The sequence below is a fragment of the Varanus komodoensis genome, unplaced genomic scaffold (genome assembly GCF_004798865.1).
Source record: "Varanus komodoensis strain SLA01 unplaced genomic scaffold, ASM479886v1 scaffold52, whole genome shotgun sequence".
NCBI classification, from domain to species: Eukaryota; Metazoa; Chordata; class Lepidosauria; order Squamata; family Varanidae; genus Varanus; species Varanus komodoensis.
Genome location: NW_025336114.1, coordinates 873,483 through 898,734, shown reverse-complemented (window position 1 = coordinate 898,734; position 25,252 = coordinate 873,483). Strand labels below are relative to the sequence as shown.

The following is a 25,252-nucleotide window of genomic DNA, read 5'->3' as shown; positions in this document are numbered from 1 at the left end:
GAAGAGGCATGCATGATATAGCCTGGATGAACAAGTGATAACCTTGTTCAAGCTCAGTTGATGCTTCTTTAATTCTAGATCCCACGGGATTCTAGATCCCTTCAATGGCTGGCTAGCTCTAGCTTCCATTGAGGCATCATTGCAGTAGGGCCTCCATATGGAGCAGGTGACCACTTTCACACAATTTGGGACCCGTCCCACTGACTTTCAGATGAAATGGAAGCCTTGCAACATACAGCTGTGCCTGCATACGCCATGGAGCAGAGATAGTTGACACAGGTAGCGGACACAAGCATCTGTTGAGAGAATACATCAGAATGGATTAAAGACAAAATCATTGTTTTCTATCACAATTTAGCAAGGTCACACCTATCAGGTCCCAACACAGAGTCAAATTCAACCTGTAGTCTAGGTCTATATATCCCTGACTTGAGATATGATTCACAGAACAAAACAGAGTCTGTTCAAAATGTGTTTACATTTGGAAAAATGTGAATGAGAGTATGTTTGCAAACACACTATAATCAATGGGAATGAAGTCTGCACATTTCAAAAAATGACCACAACTTTGGGAGAATGCACACACATTTTCATGTAAAAGTAGTGAGGTAGAAAAGTAGTTCATGCAGTACAGACATGATTAGGAACATGCTTGCAAGCTTCAAAAAGTAATGCAAAGAACCTCAGTGAGCCCTGGTTTTGATGATTCACACATCCCTATGTATCTGTCAACTTTTGAACAGGGCTTCTGTTACAGAACTTGGACACTGCTGGGATCCTTTTTGGTCAATTAATTATTTGAGTTGTTGGAAACTTGCTACTCCGTCAAGCTTAGATACAGGATGAAGAATCGTGTTTCCCATTTGTGAACAACCATAAGAAGGAAATAACAGCTGGCCCATGTGTTGCCTTTGCACTGAAATAATGAGAACCTTCTGAAAAGAGGGAAAAGTAGGGTTTCTTGTCTTCTTCCCTGACAGTTCATCACTAAGGCTGTGGCCTCTGGGGGCTTGAAGACACCTGGCTCTCAATTAAATAGCTAATCTGTGAAGCAAAACACTTAACACTAGGAAGAAAAAATAGCTTATCAAGTAAACCAGTTCTGGCCTAAGGCCATCAGTGAGGAGAACATCAATAATTTTAAAGGATTCCAGCATGGTAGCAACAGCAGCAGCCAAAGGGGCTCTACATAATATGCAGAATAAGGCTGCAGGTTAAGGTGGTGGAATCTGGATTGTACATTCTGAACTTGAAGGGATCTTTCTCTCTCTCGCTCTCTCTCTCTAGCCTTCTCCCCCCTCCTCTCTCTCTCACACACACATGCACATGTATGCCCTAAATGTAGTAAACTAATACCATGCAGGAAGCACTGGACAGGGAGACCATCCACCATTATATGAGTAGCCCACCACCACCACCACGTTCAGTCTACAATGCTACCACCTTCTTCTGTGGTACAGGGTGTGAAATGCTCTGTGCTAACTGTAGAGCAGAACTGCTGAACTGCTTTCAGCCCACGGTTCAAGTTCAGTTTTGGAGAAGTCCCCAGCTGTGGTGAGTAGAGCCAAATGCAAAGGGAGTGGGGCCAAACAAGCAAGCATACTTAGGCTGAAAGTTCCTTCTGCCAGAAACTAAGACTTCAGAACAGCCTTCCAGCCTTTTAAGATGGAGGAAGTGCTGTACGAAAGCCAGCAAACCACCAGATCATCAGGGACTGGGGGAAGTGGTGGGCCAGAGGAAGGGAATGTGGCCATCAGGGGAAGGAGGGGCAGATTTGGGTCCTAGGACTGCTGAGGTTCTCCATTCCTGCTGTAGAGGCCACATGTTCGCCTTAAAGGCAATATGCAATTGTGTCTGTGTCCCTCTGAAATCATCACACAGTCCTGTCCAGTTTAAAGCAAGAGGCAGCTCATTACACTGTTCTCCCTTCCTCTCTCCTTTACAAAGTCTGCAATCTGAAATGTTCAGAGCAACTGCTAGAAGCTGTCAGTCATTCCTGTGGCTCCCCCTCTCCCTGAAAGTGAAATTGCTATCAAGGTTCTTTGACCTTTAGGGGATGCAATGCTAAATGAGTCTCACATTAATTTTTCCTGATTCAGTCTCAAAGGAGAGACTTCACTCTGACATGTTTAATCATGCCTGACATCCAGCGGGACCTTCAGTTTTGAGTTTGGATTATAGTGTTTGGCAAAGGGGGCATTACAAAAATGTAGATGAAAGCCTCTGACTTTGGAACCCTTTGCTTATCCTATGACTCTTGGGCAGGAGCCAGGCAAAGCGAGTGGAGGATAGAGGCAATTGAAAGATAATAGAAAGAAACTGAATCACTTGTTTGCAACCACTTCTACAGTAACATATGTTGAACTTCTAATATGCCTAAACGCATGTTTGGCTCAGGGAAAGCAGGGGACAGTATTTGAATAACTAATTAAATAGAACTAAGGGGTGTGTGTGTGTGTGTGTGTGTGTGTAGGACTCTGTGTGGGCTATGCAAGCACAGGCATTCAGCACCATGGATAGCTCTTTAAAGTTTGGACTAAGGCTAGCATAGCTATACTGCCCTACTGACACTGGAGCCACCAGCCTCCCCTAGTGTCCACCTCTGCCATGTAACCTTTAGAAGGTAAGCCAAGGAGAAAGCAGCCCTTGGAAAATCGTAACTTCATATATGCACTGGAAGAGATCTGAAATTCTACCTGTCTGCAAAAGAGATCTTAGGATCATTGTTGAAAGAGGCGTCAGCTTGGTGTGCTGCAGCCGTGCAAAAGACATTTTCCCTGTTCGTGATTATTAAGAAAGGTGTAGGGGAAAATAATTAAAGTGTCATACTACTCTTACATACAATGATGATGCCACTCCATTTCATATAATGTGCATCATTCCACTGGCCCCATCTCAGGCAGGTTATGCATGACCTGTAATAGCAGCAGAAAACCAAAATTACCAAGGAGCCAGGGCAATTCTCTTTGGGAAAAGAGAAACATTGGAATCCTAAGGGATGTTGTGATATACATCTATAAAACTGTGACTGGCATAGAGGAAATGGGTAGAGAGACATCAAATTAAATGGATTGGCTGTAGATGTAGAACAGACAAAAGCAAAGGGATTCATGCAAGGGATAGTGAACTTGTTGGATGTACTGCTGCAAGAATTGCCCCTCATTCAGATATGATCTCTTCAGTGCCTCTTCCAATGCCTCTTAATCAGGAATGTTAAATAGGGCATCCATGTTAAGAAGCAGAATGTTTTAAAATATTGCGTTCTGAAGGACAAACTACAGGGATGGAGAAGCACAATTATCTGGCTCAGGCTCAACAGGTCTGATAATGGTAAATGCAGATTCTCCATGTAAGCACAAGCTCTTCAGGAAAGTCCATCGCAAATTAGAACATGGTAATAGCACAGGAGATGGTACTTCTGCAAAACCTTGATACTAGTTTGAACAGGAGAGGATTGTCCCAAGAATACCTCTGGGGACTGCCTTAATAGTCCTGACCAAGTTGCAAAGTGCCTTCCTTTTGCTTGGGAAATAGCCTGATGCTTATTGATAGCTGGTCTTCCGAGTGGTTAGGAAAATCTCTCCTCCCACTTCTTAGCAGGGGGTGTTGTAATCTAGGAGAAATGGGTAGGGTGGCGTTTAGAGAACGATGCAGCAGGTACACACAATCATGGTGCATGTCCTAGTCATGATTCTTGTGGCCTCTGAATCCAGCAAAGGTAATTTACAAACCACTCTGAAACCCACAGTTTGGTCCAGGTTCCCTGATCATGCACGCCCAGCCAGTGACTGAGAATGACACACAAGTCGGTGTTATGCCTCTGCTAGCTTGAGCTGCTGCCTGGACTTCTCCCTGAAGGTCTACGGTGGAAACCATGCATTTGATCCACTTGAGGCTGTTGGAGAGCTGAAGCTGTACCTCCACCTATGCTTTGTTTGTAAATGAACACAGCGATCACAAAATGTTTCCCATGGAAACACGCCCTGGTAAACACAGTGCTGCAAGAGCAAGTGCACGGCTGTGCGCTCACACTGTAAGAAATTACTTGCTGGCAGAATGAGTATTAACAAGAGGTCATTAGCCCACTTCCCAACCACCTGTGATTAATGTGTAGCATCCCTCCAAATTCCTTTCCTCCCCATAGAGTAAGCATCTGGTCTTTATTATGCTGGTATAAATTCAGAATAAACCCACAGGATGTTGCTGATTTATGCTAGGTTTATCCCAGCACTACTGAGAGTTTAATCCAACCACATACTGTCTGAGTGGCTTATGCGACACATTACCTGCAGTATATCACAACATTTGTATCCATGTTAAGCAACATGTCAACCTACATGTTAACAAGCAGGCAATTAAAAAGACATTAAAGATGCTCAGCGCTCCAGGTGGAGAGTGTGATTTTTTTTAAGAAATCCACAAAAACATTCATTCAAATGATTAAATATGTTGCAGGTGTTCTCAACAAAAACATTTCCCTCATTTGGCATAATTAATTACACTTACAATTTCCTTAATTACTTTTGCAAAAGTTAATATTTCCCTATCTTCAAAGTTTTTGTGGCCAAAGTGGTTCATAAAGAGTTCTGTTTTATAATCCAAGAAGAACAGAGGAAATATATACATAAAGGTATTGGTTTCTGGTCTTGTGGGGTAAAACTTGGAAGAAATCGCACAAGAAAGCAGATTTCATAGGTTGCCTTAGAGTGCAACCTTATGGTCTCCTGACCTTGTCTGGGATATCACAGGATTTTTCAGAGTCTAAGTACCAAAGGTCTCCATCTTCAGAGCTACAACTCCAAAGGCCAAGTCCCGTGGCTGGTGTGTTCTGCCAGGTCTCAGATGGGGGAAAGGGGGCTGTTCTGTGGGGAGGCATAGAAGGTGGGCCACAGAACTGTGCTGATTCCAATTGGCTTCACAGCCTCATTCCCTTTGGTCGCCTAAATCTAGATGGCAAAATACATCCATCTACATAAAATGCAGGACACATGGCAATAACTGCCACAGCACCTCACTCCTTGTACTAGACACCTGTAATCCTCTGTCTTCGGAGACTCATGGATGGCTATGGCAAGGGTGATAGGACTGCATCCCAAGGTATGAGGGGTACACATTCTCACATTGCTTTCTGTGCTTGCCCCAGGTCTCCCACATTTTCAGCACTGTGTGATTTCATTGAAGTGGGATGAAAAATTTATTATCAACGACTAGCCACATATCACAAATAACCAACCATATTAGAGATTTCACATTATTCCCCTGTTTCGAATCAGAATAATAGACTTTCCCCAGTCTCATCTAAACAATCATAATCATGCTGCCCATAAGAAAAAAAAATCCTAAGCCCCTATTATTTCAATACCTTTAGTAGGATTGTGCAAAGTTTGCGAACACATGCAAACCTTCAAATCTTTAGATCCCTTTATATGGGGAGAAGTTCCAAAAAGCAGGCTGCAGTGGCAGAATAAGATGTGAGGAAAGGCTAACCTGTTTTTGCAGTTTTGATGTTCTGTCTTAAGATAAAATGGAGGAGGTGCTTTACAGATATTCAGACTGGATGCTCTCAGGTGAGCAACATGGATCGACCCCTCATATTGACATTTTATATTTTCAAGATGTTCTCATGCTTTTTGCCATCTTGCTAGTATTTATTCCCCTGCCTCTCTCTCTGGGCAAAATTGGAACTACCTAACTCTCAGAGAGAAAAGAGGGACAAGCCTTGCAGTGGTGGCTTTATCTTTTCCTCTCACTGCTTGGTCATTCAAAGAGAACAGGTGAGCATGTAGCAACTACACAGAGGAGCAGGACTTAGAGGCACCAAAGACAGCAGCAAGCGCCCAAGTATTGTGTGGGGTCCAGCAGGTTCCCAACTATGCCCACCCCGTCGTTCTCCTTTTGTCAGAGTTTGCCTGTGAGAAGCTCTCTATAGGTAGTCAGGAAATGGAAACTAGCATGCAGGATCGAGGAGTAATTGGGAGCAAAGGCAGGATCAGAGACCAAGACTAGACACACAAGGAACTTCGGGTGTATATAATATTTATTTATTTATTTATTTATTTATTTATTTAAAGCTTTTCTGTCTCACCCCCTACAGAACGTCTCGGGACAGCTTACACTAAATAAATAGAATAGAACAGCCCCACAACATAATATACTAAAACCCCAATTAAAATCAAACATTAAAATAACAGGAAAATAAAAAGGGTTTTGCCTGAAACCAAAAAGAATATAAAGTCGGCACCAAGCAAATCTTTCACAATATAATATCAGGCAGACCTTGTTGTTCAAGCTGAGACAAGAAGCCTTCTTATACTCCTTGCCACCATGAGGAACCAAGGGCCAGCTTGGACAAATTTTGTCCGGAAAATTTTTTTCCCCAGTCATGACAGTACTTGCCACATGGGACAGTGGTCAGCAGTTCCTGACATTTTATCCTTCCTTCTGTGGCATATGCACATCTGTAACTTCTACAAAAGGCAACTGTTTAGGAAATGTGGATCACCAAGTGAGCTCGCATGCTAGCACCACTATCTCTTTCCTTCCTGTGGGACTGGTACAGAAAAGGACTTTCCATGTGATTCACTTATTCCACAGTATTCCTGGTTGTAGGCACAACTGCTGCTGAATGGAGACCAAACCATACAGAAGCAGCAACACGGTATAGTGGTACATACGAACTTGGCCTATGTCTCCCATACATAGATACTCTCACTCCTGCTACCCCAGCCCAGGCACTACCATATAGAAGAATCACTTCCCATCTTACTGATCAGACCTCCAGCACATGTGCCCAGTTCTCTTTTCCACAGTAGAATTCCCCCTTGCTTTGCAGAGCTTTCTCCAGTGAAAGGCGATCTGGTGTCACACTGCAATGTTCCAAGATGTTCCTAAGAACTTCATTTGTTTCCCCAGTGAAAGGGACAATAAGCCAGTGTGTCTGATACGATGCTGGCGTTAATCTGCATAGAGTGTGTAATGCTCTCATTGCTACAATGCAATTATACAGAGCATGAAATATTAATTCACAGAGGCTTAATGTGGGTTTCCTTTTTTTTTTACTTGTCACAGTAAAGGGGCTCTAAGTAGTGTGAAATTATTACAGATGATTTTTCACAAAAACTCTCTAAAATGTTCCAAAAGGGGAGGACTTTTCCCCTAATGACTGATAGACTAATCCATACAAGCTTTTTTTCTTTTTTCTTTTTTTAGCATTTCAGTTTGTTTTATGGCACAGACCCCAAGGTGATTTTGCTTCTAAATATTATTCCCAATTTTGCACTGCATCAAACAGAGGTTCTGGTGCATGATGTTGCAAGATTATAGCATTTTTATTGCCCTGGGATTAAAAAATTGTCAAGCACTTCCCGGTGAATTGCCCAAAGAAAATATAATTGTCTACAGCCTATTGGAAAACTGTTTGTCCAGTCAGAAAGTAGTAGCCTTAGATGATGCAGTAGTCCTGCTAGCCTGAGGCCAACAGGGTTGCAGGAGTGAATGAATTAGATCAAGGGTGAGTCATCGCATGGCATTTTTCAAAGACGTGGAGGATTGTTGCACAGAAGAGGGAAAATACTTGTTCTCTGCTGCCCCTGAAGGCAGGACTAGATCTAAAGAGCTTAAGGGCTTTTCTACATGAGGCATTTATTGTACATTTGTCGTTCCCTAGTCATGCTTGTTTATTGTTTCATCAGATGACATTCTGTCCCTTCAGTTTCACTCCTGTGTCTAGTGAGCACTTTCAGTCTTTTTTTAAACAGGGAAAATGCAGCATTTAATTAAAAAAATAACATACACACACCCCTGCAGTTTTCACTTGTACTTATGTGCTATGTCACATTCTTTCCAAATGCAGGAAAGAAAACACTGCATGAAGTGCTTGGATCTCAATCCTATGACAAAATCACAAGTGCATACAGTGGAGTAACAACTGATTGATAGCTGCCTATGGAAGAGGTCTTAATTTAAAGGGGTGTGCATTCTGGTTGGATATTAGGAGAAATAACTCAGTGGTCAACCACTGTGAGCATGTAACCATTTACCTAAAGTGGGGGAGAGTTCTCTTTTGCTGAAAATCTTCAAACAGAGTCTGGACAGCCTGGTGGTAGGGATGATCTAACTCTGGATTTCCGGCATCATGCAGGAGGCTGGACCAGATGGCCAAGAAGCCCACCTCCAGGTCTCCAACTTTACTGGCCAGCATTCCGTTTCCGTGAACCCATCAATCAGAGCTGTGCTATCATCTTCCTTTGGCTTATCATGGTTCATATCCATTCATAAGCATGCCTTGTTTGAATTTGTCTAATCCTTTTTAGAAAAAGCTCCTGAATGAGTGGCGATCACCCAAATCAACAACCAAGTTCCAGTTTGGGCAGAATCATCACCAAACTCCATCTTTTGCTTTCAATGAGTTTGCAGCCAGTTTGCCTATGATGCTTCCAAATCAGAGCTCAGCATACTGGCAGACATGATATTATTGTTTACAGCAAAGCCAGCTGGTCAGAGATTTGAGCTTTTGCAAATATCATTGTTCAGGGTCCATTAGAATTTGAAAAGCATTTAGACTAATCACAGGATGAGCCTTTCTTAAGCTCAAGCTTGAGATGCTGGCATTTATGTTCTTCAGAGGCATAGCATCATTGAGTGTAAAGGAGTACTTTGCTCATTTCATTTTAAAAGATGTTGAGATATTTAGTGGGGCCCCTCCCCATCTGCTTTTCTCAGACTTAATGATAAACATGGGAATCTTTACACCTGAACCTTTGAGAATAGCCTAGAGCAGAAAGGATAAGAAGGCATTATTTGAGAAGAAGGGGAGTTAAAACAAATGAGACTAAAATCCAAACTAAGTGGATTTAAACATTTCTGAAGGCCCTTTACCCTGAAATGCCTAGATGAATGGGGGATGCACTACCCAACTGAGTGCATAATCTTGGAAATTGTGGAAACTTTGATGTGCATGGCAAATTTCACGCATGTGGAAGGTGCTTCAAGTTTACTCTAGTTCACATTTGTGGAACCCCCCCCCCAAAGAAATGCTTTTGTGGGGGGGGGCAGTTTCATATGCACCACAGATGGCTCAAAAAAGCAACTTGGATTCACATAGTTGCCATGAAATGCAGCTTTTATGTGTGTGGCAAACCTGAAGCAGTTTTCTCACAGGGCCTCTACATTAGCTTGGAATTAACGTGGGACACTGCTTAAAGTGGAGCAGAACCTTGGTCCATCTAGCCCAGTTTTGTCAGCATGGATGGGCAGCAGCTTTCCAGGATTTCAAATGGAGGGAGGGGATCCCCAGCCCTGCAAGGAACTGAACCTGAGACCTTCTGTGTAGAACACATGTGCTCCATTACTTCCACTTGGGGGTTCCTCTGACACAGGAGAAATGTCAGTCCTGACTGCCAAATTCTGGCTATAAGTTGGGCTTGAGGAACCCATAGAGAGGGAAAGCAGGGAAATATCTACCTCCAGTCCTCTCTAGACAGCTTTGAATGCAGCTGCCTGGAAAAAGACACGGAAATCTCTCTGCTTCTTTGCAGGGGTCTGCTTCAAACAGCTGACTCAAACAAACTCGGCCTGGGGACAACAGCCCATGACTGGGTTGATTTATTGGTCAGGGTGGGGGTTGGTTTTCAAATCTATTACACAAATTCACTGGTGCAAAGCAGCAGCGGAATTCACAGCTCCTTCCAGAAAGTCCAAACCAGCCTCTCATGCTCCCCCATGCTGACTTTTATGGTGTGGAGTAAATGCTATCGATGACACTGATTTACATCTGAGCAGACATGGATAATGAAGTGTTTTCAGCTAGTTGTTCCTTGCAGTCCCTGCCATGTGCTGCTTTTTGCAAGAGTATGGCCCACTGAAGGCAAACTATTTTATTTCCCAGTAGATATATCTAATGGAGTGTTTTCAGCTAGTTGTTCCTCAACCAGCACTTGAAGCAACAGTAGAGGTGTGTTATTCATAGAATCACACTTCCACATGTATACATTAGTAAATACTTTTTTTAAAAGCCTCTTTCCATCTTTTTTCCCAGTCCACCACTCCACTGAAGCTATTTCTCCTGCCCGCCCCCAAATCAGTAAAATTTAGCACACATTGAAACGTATTGTCAGAAAAACACAACATAGTAAAAAGTTGTCAAAAGAAATCAGGGCTATAAGACAGAAATAGTGCAAGGAAGACATTTTGGGGTGAGTGCCATGAGATATACCAGTAAGTCAGGCATTACAATACTGGTAAAAAGTGCTAATACTTCAAAAAGTATAGGGAAAGCATTCAGATGCTTTTAATGTTCACCTCCTCTTTGAGGCAAGCATTACAAAACCCTAAGAACTCATTTCAAACCAGAGCTGAGCAAACCTTTCTGTCATTACTAATCATTTCCTGCTGTAGCACATTGATCACAATGACAGCAGGTAAATCAGGTGCCCTGACTGACAGATCTTCAGCAGAAAGTCACCACAGCTAAAATCAAGACGCTAGAACCAGTCCTAGCTCCCTGCTTCATGTATTTATATGAGAGATATACCTGCATTATTTACCTCTATGATACATTTTTAGGCATGTGTCGGTTCATCCTGCTGGTTTGTTCATGATTTGTCCTGATTGCAGGCATCAACACTCTCATGCTGGCAAGAACCCTTGTGAGGCTGAGCATCATATATGAGTGGACTACGATGTGCACACTTGAAATGTATTCCATTTCCTTCAATGGCGTGGCTATAACTATAAACTTTTTACCCATCTTGTTCTCCTCTGATCTTATCCCTCTACCTACAAGGCATGGGAGACGTATAGAAGAAGGTATCCCTTCCATGATATTTCTACTAGCAACTGTTCCCCAAGGGTCATAACAGTGTGTTGTGACTTCGTAGTGCTATGTATGGGACTCTGAACATCACCATTCATCATAATGCCTTGGAACCAATTTTGAGGAAGGCTATATATCAGTTCTTTCAAAATCATCCATCAAGCCCTGCTGACACTGTTCTTCACACTGTTTGGGTGCCCTGATCAATACAGAGGAGTGTCCATTGCTCCACAGTCCTCAAGACTTCTGCAATATAGGGGAGTCCTTTATCCACTTCTGGCTCCACATGGTATCTTGTCAAACTTTATAATTGCACCCCCACTGTTCATATCTGGGCAGGCTCTTTCCTTGTGCCTTCCAGCAACACCAGAGGATGGTTAGCTAGAAAGCATTGCAGGGTAATGGAGCACTCCACTGCTTGCCTTGCTGGCCATTTTCCTGAACTGGCACCTTCATCAGGAAAATGGATCTTGGCAAACAATTTAGAAACCTAATTAATAATACTATACAGAGTTTATTCCCCTGTTGATATAGTCCTTCCCCTTTCCCCTCTCCTCACTTTTTCTGGCTTTGTGCAATCTGTCAGACCTCACACCAGGAATCTTGGCTAAACAAACATCAGTTCCCAGCTGGGTAATAGCTACATGGGGTATTAAGATGGCAATAATGCCATTTCTCATGTGGTTGCTCTCAAGGGAGGATGAATAAATTCTTTCTGTTCACATTTAATTTAATAACTTAATTTTGCAACTCGCAAATCCCAGAGTGAATCCTTGGTCTGATTCAGCATGGCTCTTCCCACATTCATATGCTTTTAAATGAATGCTCTTTAAAGCAGATTTCACTGTGACATATTGCTCCAGCAGGTCCAAAGATGAGTGAGTGGGTCATTTCTTTATTCTGCAGCAGCAAGGTCACAACAACTGTTACTTTAAATCCATGCCTATCAGCTATATTCTTTTTTTCATTTTTACTCTAGAATAGGCTCAGATCTTAAAATCCCCCTCACCCTCTATATCTGGGTCCCGATCTGGATCAGAGGCCTTGTGCTTATTCTACAGTAAAAATAAAGGAAAAACAACGTGACTGCTAGACAGAAATGTAAAGTAACATCTGTTTTGGCCCGCAGCAGACTGCTAAATTCCTCCAGCAGCAGCCATGTGCTGAAACAGATGAGACAGAACAGGAAACAGTAAATAGCAAAGCTGGGTGGCTCCCAGCTGAAGGAGTGGGACAACCCAGGTGGCGGGTTCTGCTTAATCAGAGCTCTGTTTTTAGTCAACAATCTATTCATCAGTTAATTACACCAATTAATTGATTAATCTATATTTTAGCATCTAAATAGATACATCTGGCTGTCTATAGGCAGTGGAAGAGTTCTGTTTCAATCATAGTGGTTTTCCTGCTGCTGATTGCTTGTTTGGGATGATCTGGATTGGGTGGTTTTGTTCAGGTAGCATGTTTAGTACAAGACAGTTCTCAATGTGTGTAGATTAAATGCTGCTAGTGCACTGGATAAAATCGAACTCCTGCATTGTATCAGTCCATATATTTTTGAAAGTCTGCAGCACACTGATAACATATTCTGCACCATACTAATTGGGGCTGACGTGAAGAAGATTAAAATCTGATTGATGTAATAAAACCATCTGATTCTTGAAGCATATTTTTCATCTCATTGGATATATTGGAAAAGCTGCAGTGTTTTAAAGCCAATTGTCCTTTCTTGGTAGGATGCAGTGATGGAGCCATAATTTCTAAAGTACAGGCAGTTCACACAGATATGCCTTCAGGCAGGATCTGCAAATCCAGGCAAATCCATATCAACCCACCAGCTCTTGAAGTTTTCATTTCCACCAGCAGCATATCTTTCATGAAGCAAATAGATCTGAATTGCCCATTCAAGACCAAGCCACCCCAAAATCCTTCATATCAAAACAGGGAACAAGATATTATTGCTGGTAGAATTAATTTCCCCCACCTATGGTGAGGATTTTAGCTAAGCTGAGAGGAAGCAGGGAATTCTGAAGGAGGTGGCAGATGGTATCAGTGTCCCTACTGATTAGAAAGGGCCACTGCCACGTTCCTGTGAGGCCTGGCTCCACTACTCTTCTACTTATGGATGGCGGCCACTGTTTGCCTCGCATACTGGACACGGCCTTGGGGATCACCTGTTGACACAAGAGGAGAAGTGGCAGAAGCAATTCTTCTACTGTGCAGCACACCTGGAGACTTGCTCATTGCAATGAATGAAAGAGAGCACAGATGACTATGCCACTAAAGGAAAGGATGGGAAGGGCTGTGGCTGTCTTTAGTTACTTCCCCCGCCTTAACTGTGGAGATTTCAAGGGTCAGATAAGCTATTAAGAATAAATCAGCATTCTAAACAGCTGAGCCACTGAGGCTCTTTCAGGCTGCAGGTTCCCAATGTAATAGTGACACCTACTGTTCAAGAGACCCACAACCACCTTCCAGAGACTTGGAGCTTTACACTGTAAATATAGGGCAGGCTAATCTAGGCTGGTGATGCTAAGGAACTCATAATTAATGGATCAGTACTTCAAACCTATGCTCTAATACCTGGATGTATAATTCCTGGATGACTTTGATCTCCTGAAATTGCAATACTTTCATAGTTAAATTTAAATTTATTACATATGAATATCTCTTTTTTGCACCCACATTGCCTAAGTGTGTGGCATGACTAAGCAGCCAAACTCTGCCATCTTGGTGCTTGCCACAGCCTTCTCCAGCCAAGTGCCAACCAAGTGTGTTGGACTATGTAGTTCAATTCATCTGGAGTGCATCAAGAGAAGGAGAAAGCAACCACGCTTCCACTGGAATCCCCCTCTTAGGAAGAAGAGGGTTTCAATGCAGCCCCTGGCGGGGAATGATGTCTAGTGCCTCCTGAGAACTTGAGTCCATGGAGAATCCTGCTGAGGTCCCAGCTGCTTGGGAACTGGGGGTCTGCCTCAGAGAAGTTTGCGCTCTCCCCAAGATCCAGGGAGCAATGGCACAGAGGAGACAGGCCCAGTTCAGGAGGAAAGGGTCTCCTCATAAGAAGGGCTCCAACCAGAGAACCTTAATATATTGCATATGACCCCTGGATAGGGGTCAGCAGGCTCTAGTCTTAAAAGCCTTCAGTGTTGGCCTAGCCAATGCTGCAAACAATGTGGTGCTTCCTACTCTGTTTCTGCTTTACCTCCTGGACTTCGTCCCATGATTGATGCAGCCAAAGTAAGCAAAAGGTTGGCATCTTGGAATATCTTAGTCACTATATCGAGAAATAGGTTTGCTGTTTGCACACAGAATTAGCTTCCTTTAATGCTTTCAATATTCTTTGCCAAAGAAATTAATCACTCTAAAAGGTTCAAACAACAAGTCCTGTAGGAAGAAGCCAATGAAAAAGTTTAGCTGGTTGATATGAGAATAAGCAAATCAGGTGTGGAAGGATGAAAGATATTAGATAAGAACTGTCGCTGATGGTTTCTAGGCAAGGAGTAAAGGTATTTCTGTTTTGCCTGGATTTTAATGTTTGAAAGTTTTGATTTCTTCACTTCCATGGGCTGTAGGTCTCTTCTCCTAATTGTATTTTGTTATTTAAATGATGCCAGTGGTTGTTATTGGTTTAAGCACTAAATCATGCTGTGTGGCTCCCTATTAGAGCCAAAAGAATGTCTGGAAATGAGCTTATGAATGATGCGCCATTTTATAAAATGGGCATGGAACCCTCTAAACCCTCATGTTTGGCCTCTTCTTGTCCACTTTCTTCATACCATGCATAACTCTTTTTACATGACTATCTTGTAATGTACATTACTACATTACTATTTTTACATGCTTCTCCTCCCTGACCCCAAGCTACCCAGTCCTTAATGTAATAATTTTCCTTGTAGGGGAGTTAATTGGTTATTTTGATTGCACTTTTTTGAATTTCTTTCCAGCCCATGACCAGCACACCATGTAGAATTGCATCCATTTGTTAAAAGTCCCCTTCTAAATGTATGATTTTTGCAAATATAGTATGGCTTGTTTCCTGCATGGAATGGCTTCTGTTCGTTCTGTCAAAGCCACTGCTGCCACCTGTGGCTCCATGCCTGTGGATTCAGTTTGTGAGCAAAGCAGATGTATGATCAGTCAGTGAGAAGCATGTGGAACGACACAAGATGTCATGAGACAGAGGGATGGAAAATCAATGCCATGTTAAGCACACGCTGTATTCTCCAGATGTGCTTCACCAGCATGCATGTGCTAAAACATGGCTGCAAGCTGAAAGTTATATGGGGGAGCTTTTATCTTAGTTTATTAGATTGGACTCATAAAATAGCTGCCTGGTCGATGGAATCACTTCCCTGATGTAAACATTCCATCTCCATGTGGAGACGACTGTGAACACTTCTGTACAAAGCTCTTAAGGTGCTTACCACATAGATTTGCTTTATTGTCTGCCAGGTGTCCCTGGCCAGTTTCCTCCATCCTGATCCCCCATTCCAAGCTCACATTTTTAAAGGCTGCAGAAGCTTCCACTTATGAGATCCTTCTCCTTCCATGTATGGCCCTTTCAAAGCTAGAACTATTTCCCACAAACTATACCCCACAAAATTTAAATGTGTTTGTCTCCATTCCAGCTCCATGAATTGTGGTCTTCAGTGGCAAAAACACAAACCTGTTTCTCTCAAGCTGCGTGGTATGACTACTGCATGGCAGTTTGTTATGGAGCCCACAGCCATAGGACCAAGGAAATGTGGTGGTGTCCCGCCCAGAGCACTGGTATAGGCTGACCTGTTCTGGGATGTACGTTTTTTCTCTGGATTGTTTTAGCTGAATCTTGACTTAATGTCAGCCTTGTGGGCTGCAGCCTTCCTATTGCTTTCTCCTCCAGCAACGAAGTTCACCCTGTTTGGGTCAAACCTATTACCTAATGATGCAATGTTAGTTTTCACTGGCCTTTATGTGGGTGAGAGCATTGCTTCTTTATTCTGAGAGAAGCGGCCTCATGTTTTTGGTTGGGTGAACAATAATTCATAGGGGAAGGGGGTGGAATGGAAACCAACACATTTGCTAGTGCTTTTAACAAGTGACCGGAAGGTTTCTGCGATCAATCAAGGCAAACCCTGATGAAAACCGGCACTCCCGGAGTGAGAAATAACTCACTCCCTTCTGCTGTTCTCTTTCAGCTTGTCATGAGAATAGGAATGACAAGACAAAATGAAAGCATGCTGAAATTCAGTGATAACTCACAGTTCAGATGGAGGCGGTAACTAGAATATGGCACCCAATGTAGGCCTGCCGTGAAAGGAATCAATGCAGAATCCACCAAAGTAGAAAAGAACAGGACATCCATGACTAACAAGTATGTACAGACAGTTAGTTCACTTCTCTCTTTGTGGGAGTTGGTGCTTTCTTTCATCAGGGTGAGGAAAGTTTCAGGTCAAAATGACTGAACCTCTGAGACTACACAGTAGAAAAAGGGAAAGAAGGAAAGGGGAGGAGAAAACAAAAAGGCAGAAGTTGATTCTAACCAGGAACAAGCAACAAGAACAAGAGGCAAAGTTCAAAATTCATGCCTGGGAATTCCAATATGAACTGAAATGATCCATACTTCTGAGATGTGATTTCTTCTTCAGATTTCACGCCTCTCTGAATGTTGCAAATCTTTGCTTGACGCAAAAGACATACTCATAGCAATCCATACCATGTGTATTTTAAGAGAAAGCATTTTCAAAATACGTATTTTGAAAGAAAATACATTTAGTAATGGAGAAAATATGTTCATGGTAGATATTTAAATAGGCATTAAAATGCGAATTTTCGTGCAGACCTTTTAAAAAGCACAGATAAGCACAGAAAAACAGGTGGAAGAAATGAACTGAGCGAATGAATCTGGTCATCTGTTCATTTCTTCCACCTGGTGAAAGTTACAGAGACTGGAAATTGACAGATCCATTCATCCCTATGGGGCTATGGAGGCTCTTAAACCACTTGAGAGTCTTACATTTAAAATTGGGTGACTATCCTTGGAGGGTCCAGAATTGCCTTGAGGTTGTCAAGACAAGATTAAATGCTATGACAAGACATAGACTGCTCCATGTGCCTGTGCTCCCCATTCTTCCTTGACCATGCTTTTTCGACTCTCAGTATATATCTGCTCATTCCCTTTCCATACAACCCTATAGTCAAGGCTCTTTAAGCAGTGCACAACAATTCCGTATTCCCATCATAGAGAGGAGCAAATGAAACCACTCACATTCACTGAGCCCACTCCCTTCTGTGACCGTATCATCCAGCCCTGTCCTGATCTGTCTGCACAGGCAGCCTCTTCATTTCCATTCTGCCAGGCTGTCTATCATCTGCCGTTTTCTCTAGCTGTGAATATGAACTGTACTTTCCCTTTGAGAAAAATAGAATAGCCACTCCATACTGAGCTCCAGGAAATTCAAAATTAGACTGTGGGTGAGGGGTGAGGGACACAAGATAAGCATACCACTTGCAGTAATTATCAGCTAACAAATGGCAGGGGCAGCCTCAATTTGCCTAAGGCTTTGTATTTTGTGGTGATACATAATGCATCAGAGAAGAACCTGTGGCCCTGTGGGTGTTCTTGAATTACAGTTCCCATTATCCCTGCAAATTGGCTATGTTTGCTTGGGTTGATGAGAGTAGATATCCAACAATGTCTAGAGGTGTATAGATTTACACACACACACACACACACTGGCATAATGCTAAATTTGGACTGTGCTGTGATATAATCACAAAGACATGATTAATGTTCAGGCTTTCATTCAGTGCAGTTCCTGCTGCAGTAAGTGCCACTGACTTCAGTGTGACTTACTCTCTAGTAAGCATGTATAAAATGTAGCCTTGTTTTGAATCAAGAGTAACATTTCCCTCGGAAGCATATCAATATATTAAAATATCTGCAAAGACTGGGGCCTAATTCCATAGCACTTCTTCTGTAACCAGCTTTTTTGAAGCCACGTTAATGTGGGGCTACCAATATAGTAATACCCTTGCAGGCATCCTCTGCGCATTCTCATGCATGCACCAGCCAGTCTCACTGGACCTCAGGAAGATTCTGTGCAGGACAACTAGAAAGCTGGCATCTCTGGGAAAGATGAGCAGCCAGCCCTGATCTTTGCTGGAAGCCAAGCCCACTGGCATTGGTGTATTGACACTGCATTGTGAGAGTGAAAACAGACGTCAAAGCCTGGCTTTGTACTCTGTTTGGATTGCATATGCAGAGTACAAACCTATTTGGATTGAACTGGGGGCATGCATAATTCATCAGGCATGAGAGCAGTGGAAAAGGTGATTCTGACATGCCCAGTGGTATTCCAAGGCTAGCACTGTTCTGCATACCAAAACAGCCTTCGATCCTGCTCCTCACTACAGCTAAGTGCAATCAAAGTGGCAGGGAGAAGAGGCTTACTGGAGAGCATAATCTTGATGCTTCTTGAGCAAAGATTGCAAGTGCCTGGCAAGGAGTCAAGTCAGTACGGACATGAGCATACAAGAAAGGTGGCAGGGAGTGAGCAAGGAGGCCTTTGCCCTAGGCCCAGAGAATCAGGAAAGATTCCTCTTAGAAGTGGCAGGGGTGGGGGATATACCGAGAGGCAGAGAAAAGGTAGCTTTCAGTTGAGAAGCTGGAGTTCTTAGGGCAAGAAGAGGTTATCTGAAAAATGAGGAATAGCATCCCTTCCACTGCAGTTGGGATATTCCTCTTTTGCAGCCACCCAAGAAGGGGGTTTCACAAGCATGAAGAGGGGAAGCTGGGAGTGGGGACAGCCATTGTTCCTTGACTTTGCTGCCAATAAATGGTTTAGCAGAAGTTTTCTTATCTCAGATCCAAAGGGTGAGGGGTAACTTGGTTAGCAGTGGTCATAGTGAATGCAAACACCTAGACTGTAAAGAGAGAGGTCTCTCTAAAAATCTGTGTGGAGATCCCTAATCTTCAAATGTGTTAATGACAATTAATGAGTTTCCCAGTGATGACAGTACCTTGGTGTGAAATGTTCTCTCTTTAGAGCTCTGGACAGCACATCTGAGATGTGCTTTGGATGGCTTGAGAGGGTGAGGGGCTGAGCAGGTGACAACTCTTTCTGTATGCCAAAGCTACCACACCTATTGCATACAAGAGGAAACCCCACCTGTTGTATACACCAAAATAAGATGAGCCATATGCATCCGATTTTCTGGCCCTGTAACATGGATGTCTCAAGAATCAAGGCACTGGGAATTTACTTAAAACAAAACAAAGCTGATCATCTTGGTACAGCCCCAATGAGGTTTCATAAAGAGTCACAAAACTGCAATTCAGAGTTCTCTGAGGAGTGATTTCTGTATGAACAAAGGGAACTCTACACATCACCTTTGCTTCACCAGTACCAAATTCACTTAGTTCTCTGCAGAACTTTGATGGGTTATTTTTGTTCTATTCCCAAATGGCCTTGTTGCCTCCACTTGAACCTTTCAGGCTATATTCTGTAGGATATTAGTGCCTTCCTGACCCTCCCTATCTTGCTTACTCAGGTGTCAAGATGTCACTGAAAGTGCAGACGAGTAACATCACAAACAAGAATGATCCCAAGTCCATCAACTCCAGAGTCTTCATTGGGAACCTCAACACAGCAGTGGTCAAGAAGTCAGACGTAGAGACCATCTTCTCTAAGTACGGCAGGGTGGTGGGCTGCTCCGTTCACAAGGGCTATGCATTTGTACAGTACTCAAACGAGAGACACGCACGGGCTGCTGTCCTGGGGGAGAATGGGAGAGTGCTCGCCGGGCAAACCCTAGGTAAGGTCTCCTCACGTTTTTCTCTAACATCCCTGTGTGGAACTTTATGTGTGCGTCCTAAGATAAGACCTCAGATAGCTGAAGGTCACTTTGGAATTGTGGAAAAGGCTCTTCTACAGAAATTTTGGAGGAATATTCTAAGAGGGAGAACTTAAAGTAGAAAAAGTAGGCAACCTGTGAAAACACGGATATCTTTGAAGCTGTTTAAAAAGCAGTGGATTCCCAGTGTTGGACACAGAGCAGACTCTGCTTTTAGGAAGAGTGAGGGTGTGGCCTCAGGCAGCAGATGCTAGTAAGTGGCAACATGAAGTTGAAGGAGATATTTGTATGCCAGGCAGCCTCCTCTGTGCCCTCTAAGGTATGGCAAAGCATGCTGTCCCATGAACAGTGCTGAAATATTGATCTGCCGCTTGGGTCAGCTTTTGTACATGGAATGGGAGATCTTGTCCCTTGTTTCAAGCAGCAAAATGTCTTCTGCTGGTCCTACATTTTGTCTCTGGTAAACCCTGCAGAGGCATGCTTGAAAGTGCTCTACAGCCTTGAGTAAATATCAGTGTAATCCCAATATGACCCTGGGAAGAACAAGATTAGGAGGGCTCGCAGATTGTGCTACAAAGTGGGGACTTCTCCAACAAGCCTTACCAAGACACAGTGAAAGAAGCTGTTCAGTTATTTGGGAGTTGTGGACTGCAGGACTTTCTTCCCTGCACCCCACTGCAGCCATCCCCAATCAGTTTCAGAAGGGACTTTCCTCCCTGCAACCCTCCATATCAGATACTAAGAGCACACCACAAACTGCAGGGGAAGAGGAAATAGGCAATCATTCCCATCCCAGTTCTGCCAATGAAGGCAATATGTCAATAGAAAATCTTCATTGGATTCCACTGTAAGTTTCTAGGTATTTAAATGCACATCTGTATGAAGTTTTTGTTTCAGTAAAGCTCTATTGATCTGGAATGTTTTGAAGTTAGAGATAACTCTCATCTCTCAGGCAGAGAAGAATGTTCCCTTCATTTATTCAGAGGCATGGGCTGCTCAGTAGTACCCACAGAAAAAGCTAGCTTTATTGGAAAAGTAAGTCAAAAGCCCATCCCCAAACAGGACCTGTTCAGGCTACAAAAGAAAATGTCAAATGGTGGAAAGGAGCAGTATTCCTCTAGACTAGGTCTTAGAGAATGAATTTCTGCTGCTGCCTTCCTGCCATCATCACCTAGATTAATCAGTAAGCAATGCTGTAATTTAAAAACAAAACAAAACACCTACCATTTATAACTGAGTTTCTTCCCTTGTAATTGGAAACAAATGTTGATTGCTTGTTGGCTTTAATTTATACCCTTATTCTGGATATTTCTCCTTCAATGTGAGCTTGCTTGCTTTCTTTCTTTCTTTCTTTCTTTCTTTCTTTCTTTCTTTCTTTCTGGATTTTCCTGCATTCTTTTCATTATTAAACAATCTCAAAATAGGGTATAAGCAAAATGTAAAACAGTAAAATAATGAAAAACAAAGCATAATCAAACAGGGCAGAATAGTATTAACAGGTAAATAAATATTCAAAATAAAAGAGGAAAATTCAATACAAAGTGTTTTGATTGTGCAAATACATACTGCAAATGCATAGGAAGGAAGGAAGAAATGGTGCAATAGGGAGACGTTACATATTATCACGGTTTATATTAGAGCTATCAGTCACAGACTGGAATGATCATCTGCCTGTACACTGTATGGGGTGCAATCCTATGGCTACTAGACAAAGTCCAACCAGCCTACAGGGTCATGGAAGAGGTCAGTTCCAGATCCAACCTCTCCAATCAAGTCTACCTTTTTTATATACCTGCTACAGCTCCAAGGTTGGAAAACTGACCTCAGAGCTGGAGGTTTGGGGTGGGGAGGGGAGCAAGGAGGGAAGGAGTAACACTCTGCCATAGTACATAGCACCCTGGAGGCACCTCAGCCTCATCTGCTCACATACCAGAGTAAAAGACTTAAGCAGTTGCAATTGGCCATCTAAGTGTAGGAGGGTAAGAGAAATACCATCTTCTGCCCTCATTGGATACTCATAATCCTCCAAGTTTAGGAGGGATATAGGCAGCCACATTAGATTCCACTGCATGTCAATTAATCAGTTAATTTTAGGGATGTGTGAATCAGCAAAACTCAAACTCACTCAACTTCTTTTAATTCAGTCTCAAAGCTTGTTAAGACTCATGACCATATAAGTTTGTAAGATTTGCTTTGTTGTTGTTCACATGAAAATCTGTGCATATTTTTCATTAGTTGTGTATATCATTGAAATGTACACATACTTCTCCAGTGATTGAAGTCCATTTGCACCCATGTAGTCAGACAGACTTTTTTATCTGTGAATCACACTGCAAGTTCAGAAACATATGGTTCTCACCACAGGTTGCATCCAAATCCAAGTTTGGTCCAGAGGATGAAAATTGAGTAAATTCTAATGAAAAATGAACTGAAACACATTTCTCATCTTTAGTTAATTCGGTTTAAGTTCATGTGCATGTTACCCACACCCCAAAGGCACTTAATACCAAAGGAAGCGCAAAATTGTATTAGACAAAAGTACCTGTTCTATAGTAAGTGATAAAATCCCTTTTATTACTGTAGTCATAGGCAACACAGGGAAATAGTCTCAAAAATAGCAAACCACCAGATCAACTAACAGCCTGATTGATTATTGTGGGCTTTTGCTGAAAGCAACTGAAATTTTCATTAATTAATGTATCAGTCAAGCTAACTGCAAACCTAACTTCACGGACATTGGTGAAATAGGCCAGCCCTGCTCACAGGCCAGCTTGCCAAATTCTGCCACTAACTAACTTCTGCCTGATTGCTATAGATCTGTCTGAGACACTGTTGCAAGACAGATGTTCCAAAACCAGGTGTGGGCATTGTTTAGTATTCGATTTTTTTACAGCGAGGTTGCCAGCTGCTGAACACGAGGCCTCGGATTGATGATGTTGTTTGCTGTAATGTGCACTACAGCAGCACTGAGCAGTCCCAAATCAAATTAGGCACCTAATGTAGCAAGCGCTGTGAAAAACACAAAGGTTTATTCTCAATGTGTTGGTATCATTATAACGCGACCGCAGCCGGCAAATGTTCACATACTGCGGAAAGCCACCCATCTTCTAAACAGTCGTGAATGATCATGCAGCACAGTAAGGGTTTTTAATCATGAGCTACTAGAAGTGTAATGGGAGACCACTATAGAGAAACCAGGGGATTTCCTTGGGGAGGATGCTGATTACCTCCACTGCAAACATAGCGTGTGAGCAAGCTGGCCGTGAAAAGCATTGCTAGTGGATATTGTTATTTCTTTCAAATGTTGTTTTGATTGAAATGTATGAGAGCTACATTCAGTATAGCTCATTCATAGATCAGCTTTAATATAGCAAGTGATGTAGCGCCTTGTGCAGATCCCTTGTGCTGTTTTTCTGGTGAATGGAACTCTCTGACCCAGACTGCTTCTTATCCATGTCACACACACACACACACACACACACACACACACACACACACCTCTCTGCAAACCTTTTGGAGCAGGGCTGGGCAACTTGATGCCTAGGGGCCACATGTAGCCTACACTCTGCTCCCCCCAAATGTGGGGATACTCCCCTAAAGGAAGGGGGATTTTTTGCAAAAAGAAAAAGACAGCCATACATGCTGCACAGTCCCCAGAGAGACAGATATATCTTGCAAACAAGTTAGTTTTGACTCTTTTGATATTCTGCAGCGCCTCCAGGTACAGAGGGCTCCCAGGGAGGGCAAAATGGCCCCCAGAATGGCAACCTGTCAAAGTTGCCCAAAGTTCATCTCGAATAGGGTAGCTGAGAAAGCCAAGGGAAATTTCAACAGGATCCGTGGTTCGGTGGTGGAACTCACACATGGCATGCCAAAGTTCTGGGGTTCAGTTCCTGGCCTCTCCAGTTGGCAAAATGTCTCGGATGGCAGAACTGCAGCAGGCCTTGACCTATCATCTCAGTAGCCAGTTGGCATCAGAGCTGACAGTACCTGCACTAACCTTCCACAGCTGGATTACTTACATATGTATTGAAGTACAAATCCCATCATCTTCACCCATCATTGATGACCATTGCCAGGGTCATCCAGTAAAGCTGTGATCTTAGGTTCTCTTTCCTAAACTAAAAAAGCCCAAACACAGTATAAAGTTGCTCCACATCCCTGATCATTTTGCCCTTTTCTGCACCTTTTCAGGTCCGCAATATCATTTTTGAGATGTATCAACCAAAGTTATGTACAGTACTCCTAGTGTCAAATCAGCAATTTGTAAAGCACACCCTTCCTCGCTTGTAATCAATCCAACTTTTTGGTGAGTTCTGATTAAATAACAGCATAAAAATGTATTTGCTAGATCAAACCAAGGATCATCTAATCCAGCAATGAACTTTCAATGGTGGCCAGAAAGACGCCTCTGAGAAGCTCACAGCCAGGGCATGTTGCTTGCAGCCATTTTTGTTGCTACGTAATCCCTCAGCATCTGTCTGTGATGTTTCGAGAAGTGTCGAGCCAAGCCCTTTGCTCCTCCTCAGGGGATGCTGAAGCGTCTTTGAACCAGGCACATCAGGAGTTCTTAGCTGAAGTTGAAACCCTCCATTAAGCCACACATTTGCACCTTTTTGGCTAGGAATTCAGAATGCTGACTCTCATGCAAAGTGGTTGGTTAACAGAGCAGCCAAGTACCGTATTTTTCGCTCTATAAGATGCACTTTTCCCCCCTCAAAAGTAAGGGGACATGTCTGTGCGTCTTATAGAGCGAATGTGTGTGTGTCCGATGCCCGGGACGCTGCCGGCCCACCTGCACCACGTGGCACCACCTGGACGGCACGTGCTCGGTACGTGCTGCTCTGCCCCCCACTCCAGTGCAGGGGGAGCGGTGCAGGGGGAGCGGTGCCACTCAGGGGGAGCGGTGCAGAGGAGGAGGAGCCGCAGGCTTTAACCTGCCGGCCGCACAAAGAGACGGACTGCTCACCCCCACCACCCGGGAAGACCTGCCACAGAGGAGGAGGAGCTGCGGGCTTTAACCCGCCAGCTGCACAGAGAGATGGGCTGCTCACCCCCACTGCCTGGGAAGACCTGCCTCCACCACGCTGTCCGGAAGACCACCGTTGGCACGCGGCCAGCCCGGCTGCACCACGTGGCACCACCTGGCCGGCATGCGCTTGGTGCGCCCTGCTCCGCCCCCGGCGCAGGTGAGAGCTGTGCCACTCAGGGGGAGCGGTGCGGAGGAGCCGCGGGCTTTAACCCACTGGCCGCATGGAGAGACGGACTGCTCACCCCCACCGCCCAGGAAGACCTGCCGCGGAGGAGGAGGAGCCGTGGCCTTTAACCTGCCGGCTGCACGGAGAGACGGACTGCTCACCCCCACCGCCCAGGAAGACCTGCCATGGAGGAGGAGGAGCCGCGGGCTTTAACCCGCTGGCCACACGGAGAGACGGACTGCTCACCCCCACCACCCGGGAAGACCTGCTGCTGCCGTGCCGCCCGGAAGACCACCGCCGGCACGCTGCCGGCCCGGCTGCACCACACCTGGCTGGCACACGCTTGGTGCGCCCTGCTCCGCCCCCCCTCCGGCGCAGGTGAGAGCTGTGCCGCTCAGGGGGAGCG

At 43.8% G+C, this 25,252-nt stretch overlaps 1 protein-coding gene and 1 long non-coding RNA gene across 2 annotated transcripts in view; one reads left to right on the top strand and one right to left on the bottom strand.

Annotated features, from left to right (window-relative positions):
* Positions 1-24,295, bottom strand: LOC123031941. Its single transcript, XR_006416426.1, has 4 exons — positions 20,873-24,295; positions 16,055-16,267; positions 2,843-2,915; positions 1-296 (listed from the first exon to the last, which is right to left on the bottom strand). It is a non-coding gene; the product is annotated as an uncharacterized LOC123031941 (long non-coding RNA).
* The window catches only part of RALY (RALY heterogeneous nuclear ribonucleoprotein), a 38,715-nt gene continuing 30,589 nt past the window's right edge, over positions 17,127-25,252 (top strand). Inside the window, exon 1 of the mRNA XM_044447455.1 lies at positions 17,127-19,609. Coding sequence (XP_044303390.1) covers positions 19,354-19,609 — 256 coding nt within the window. The 5' untranslated portion in view covers positions 17,127-19,353. The remainder of the gene's footprint in view (positions 19,610-25,252) is intronic.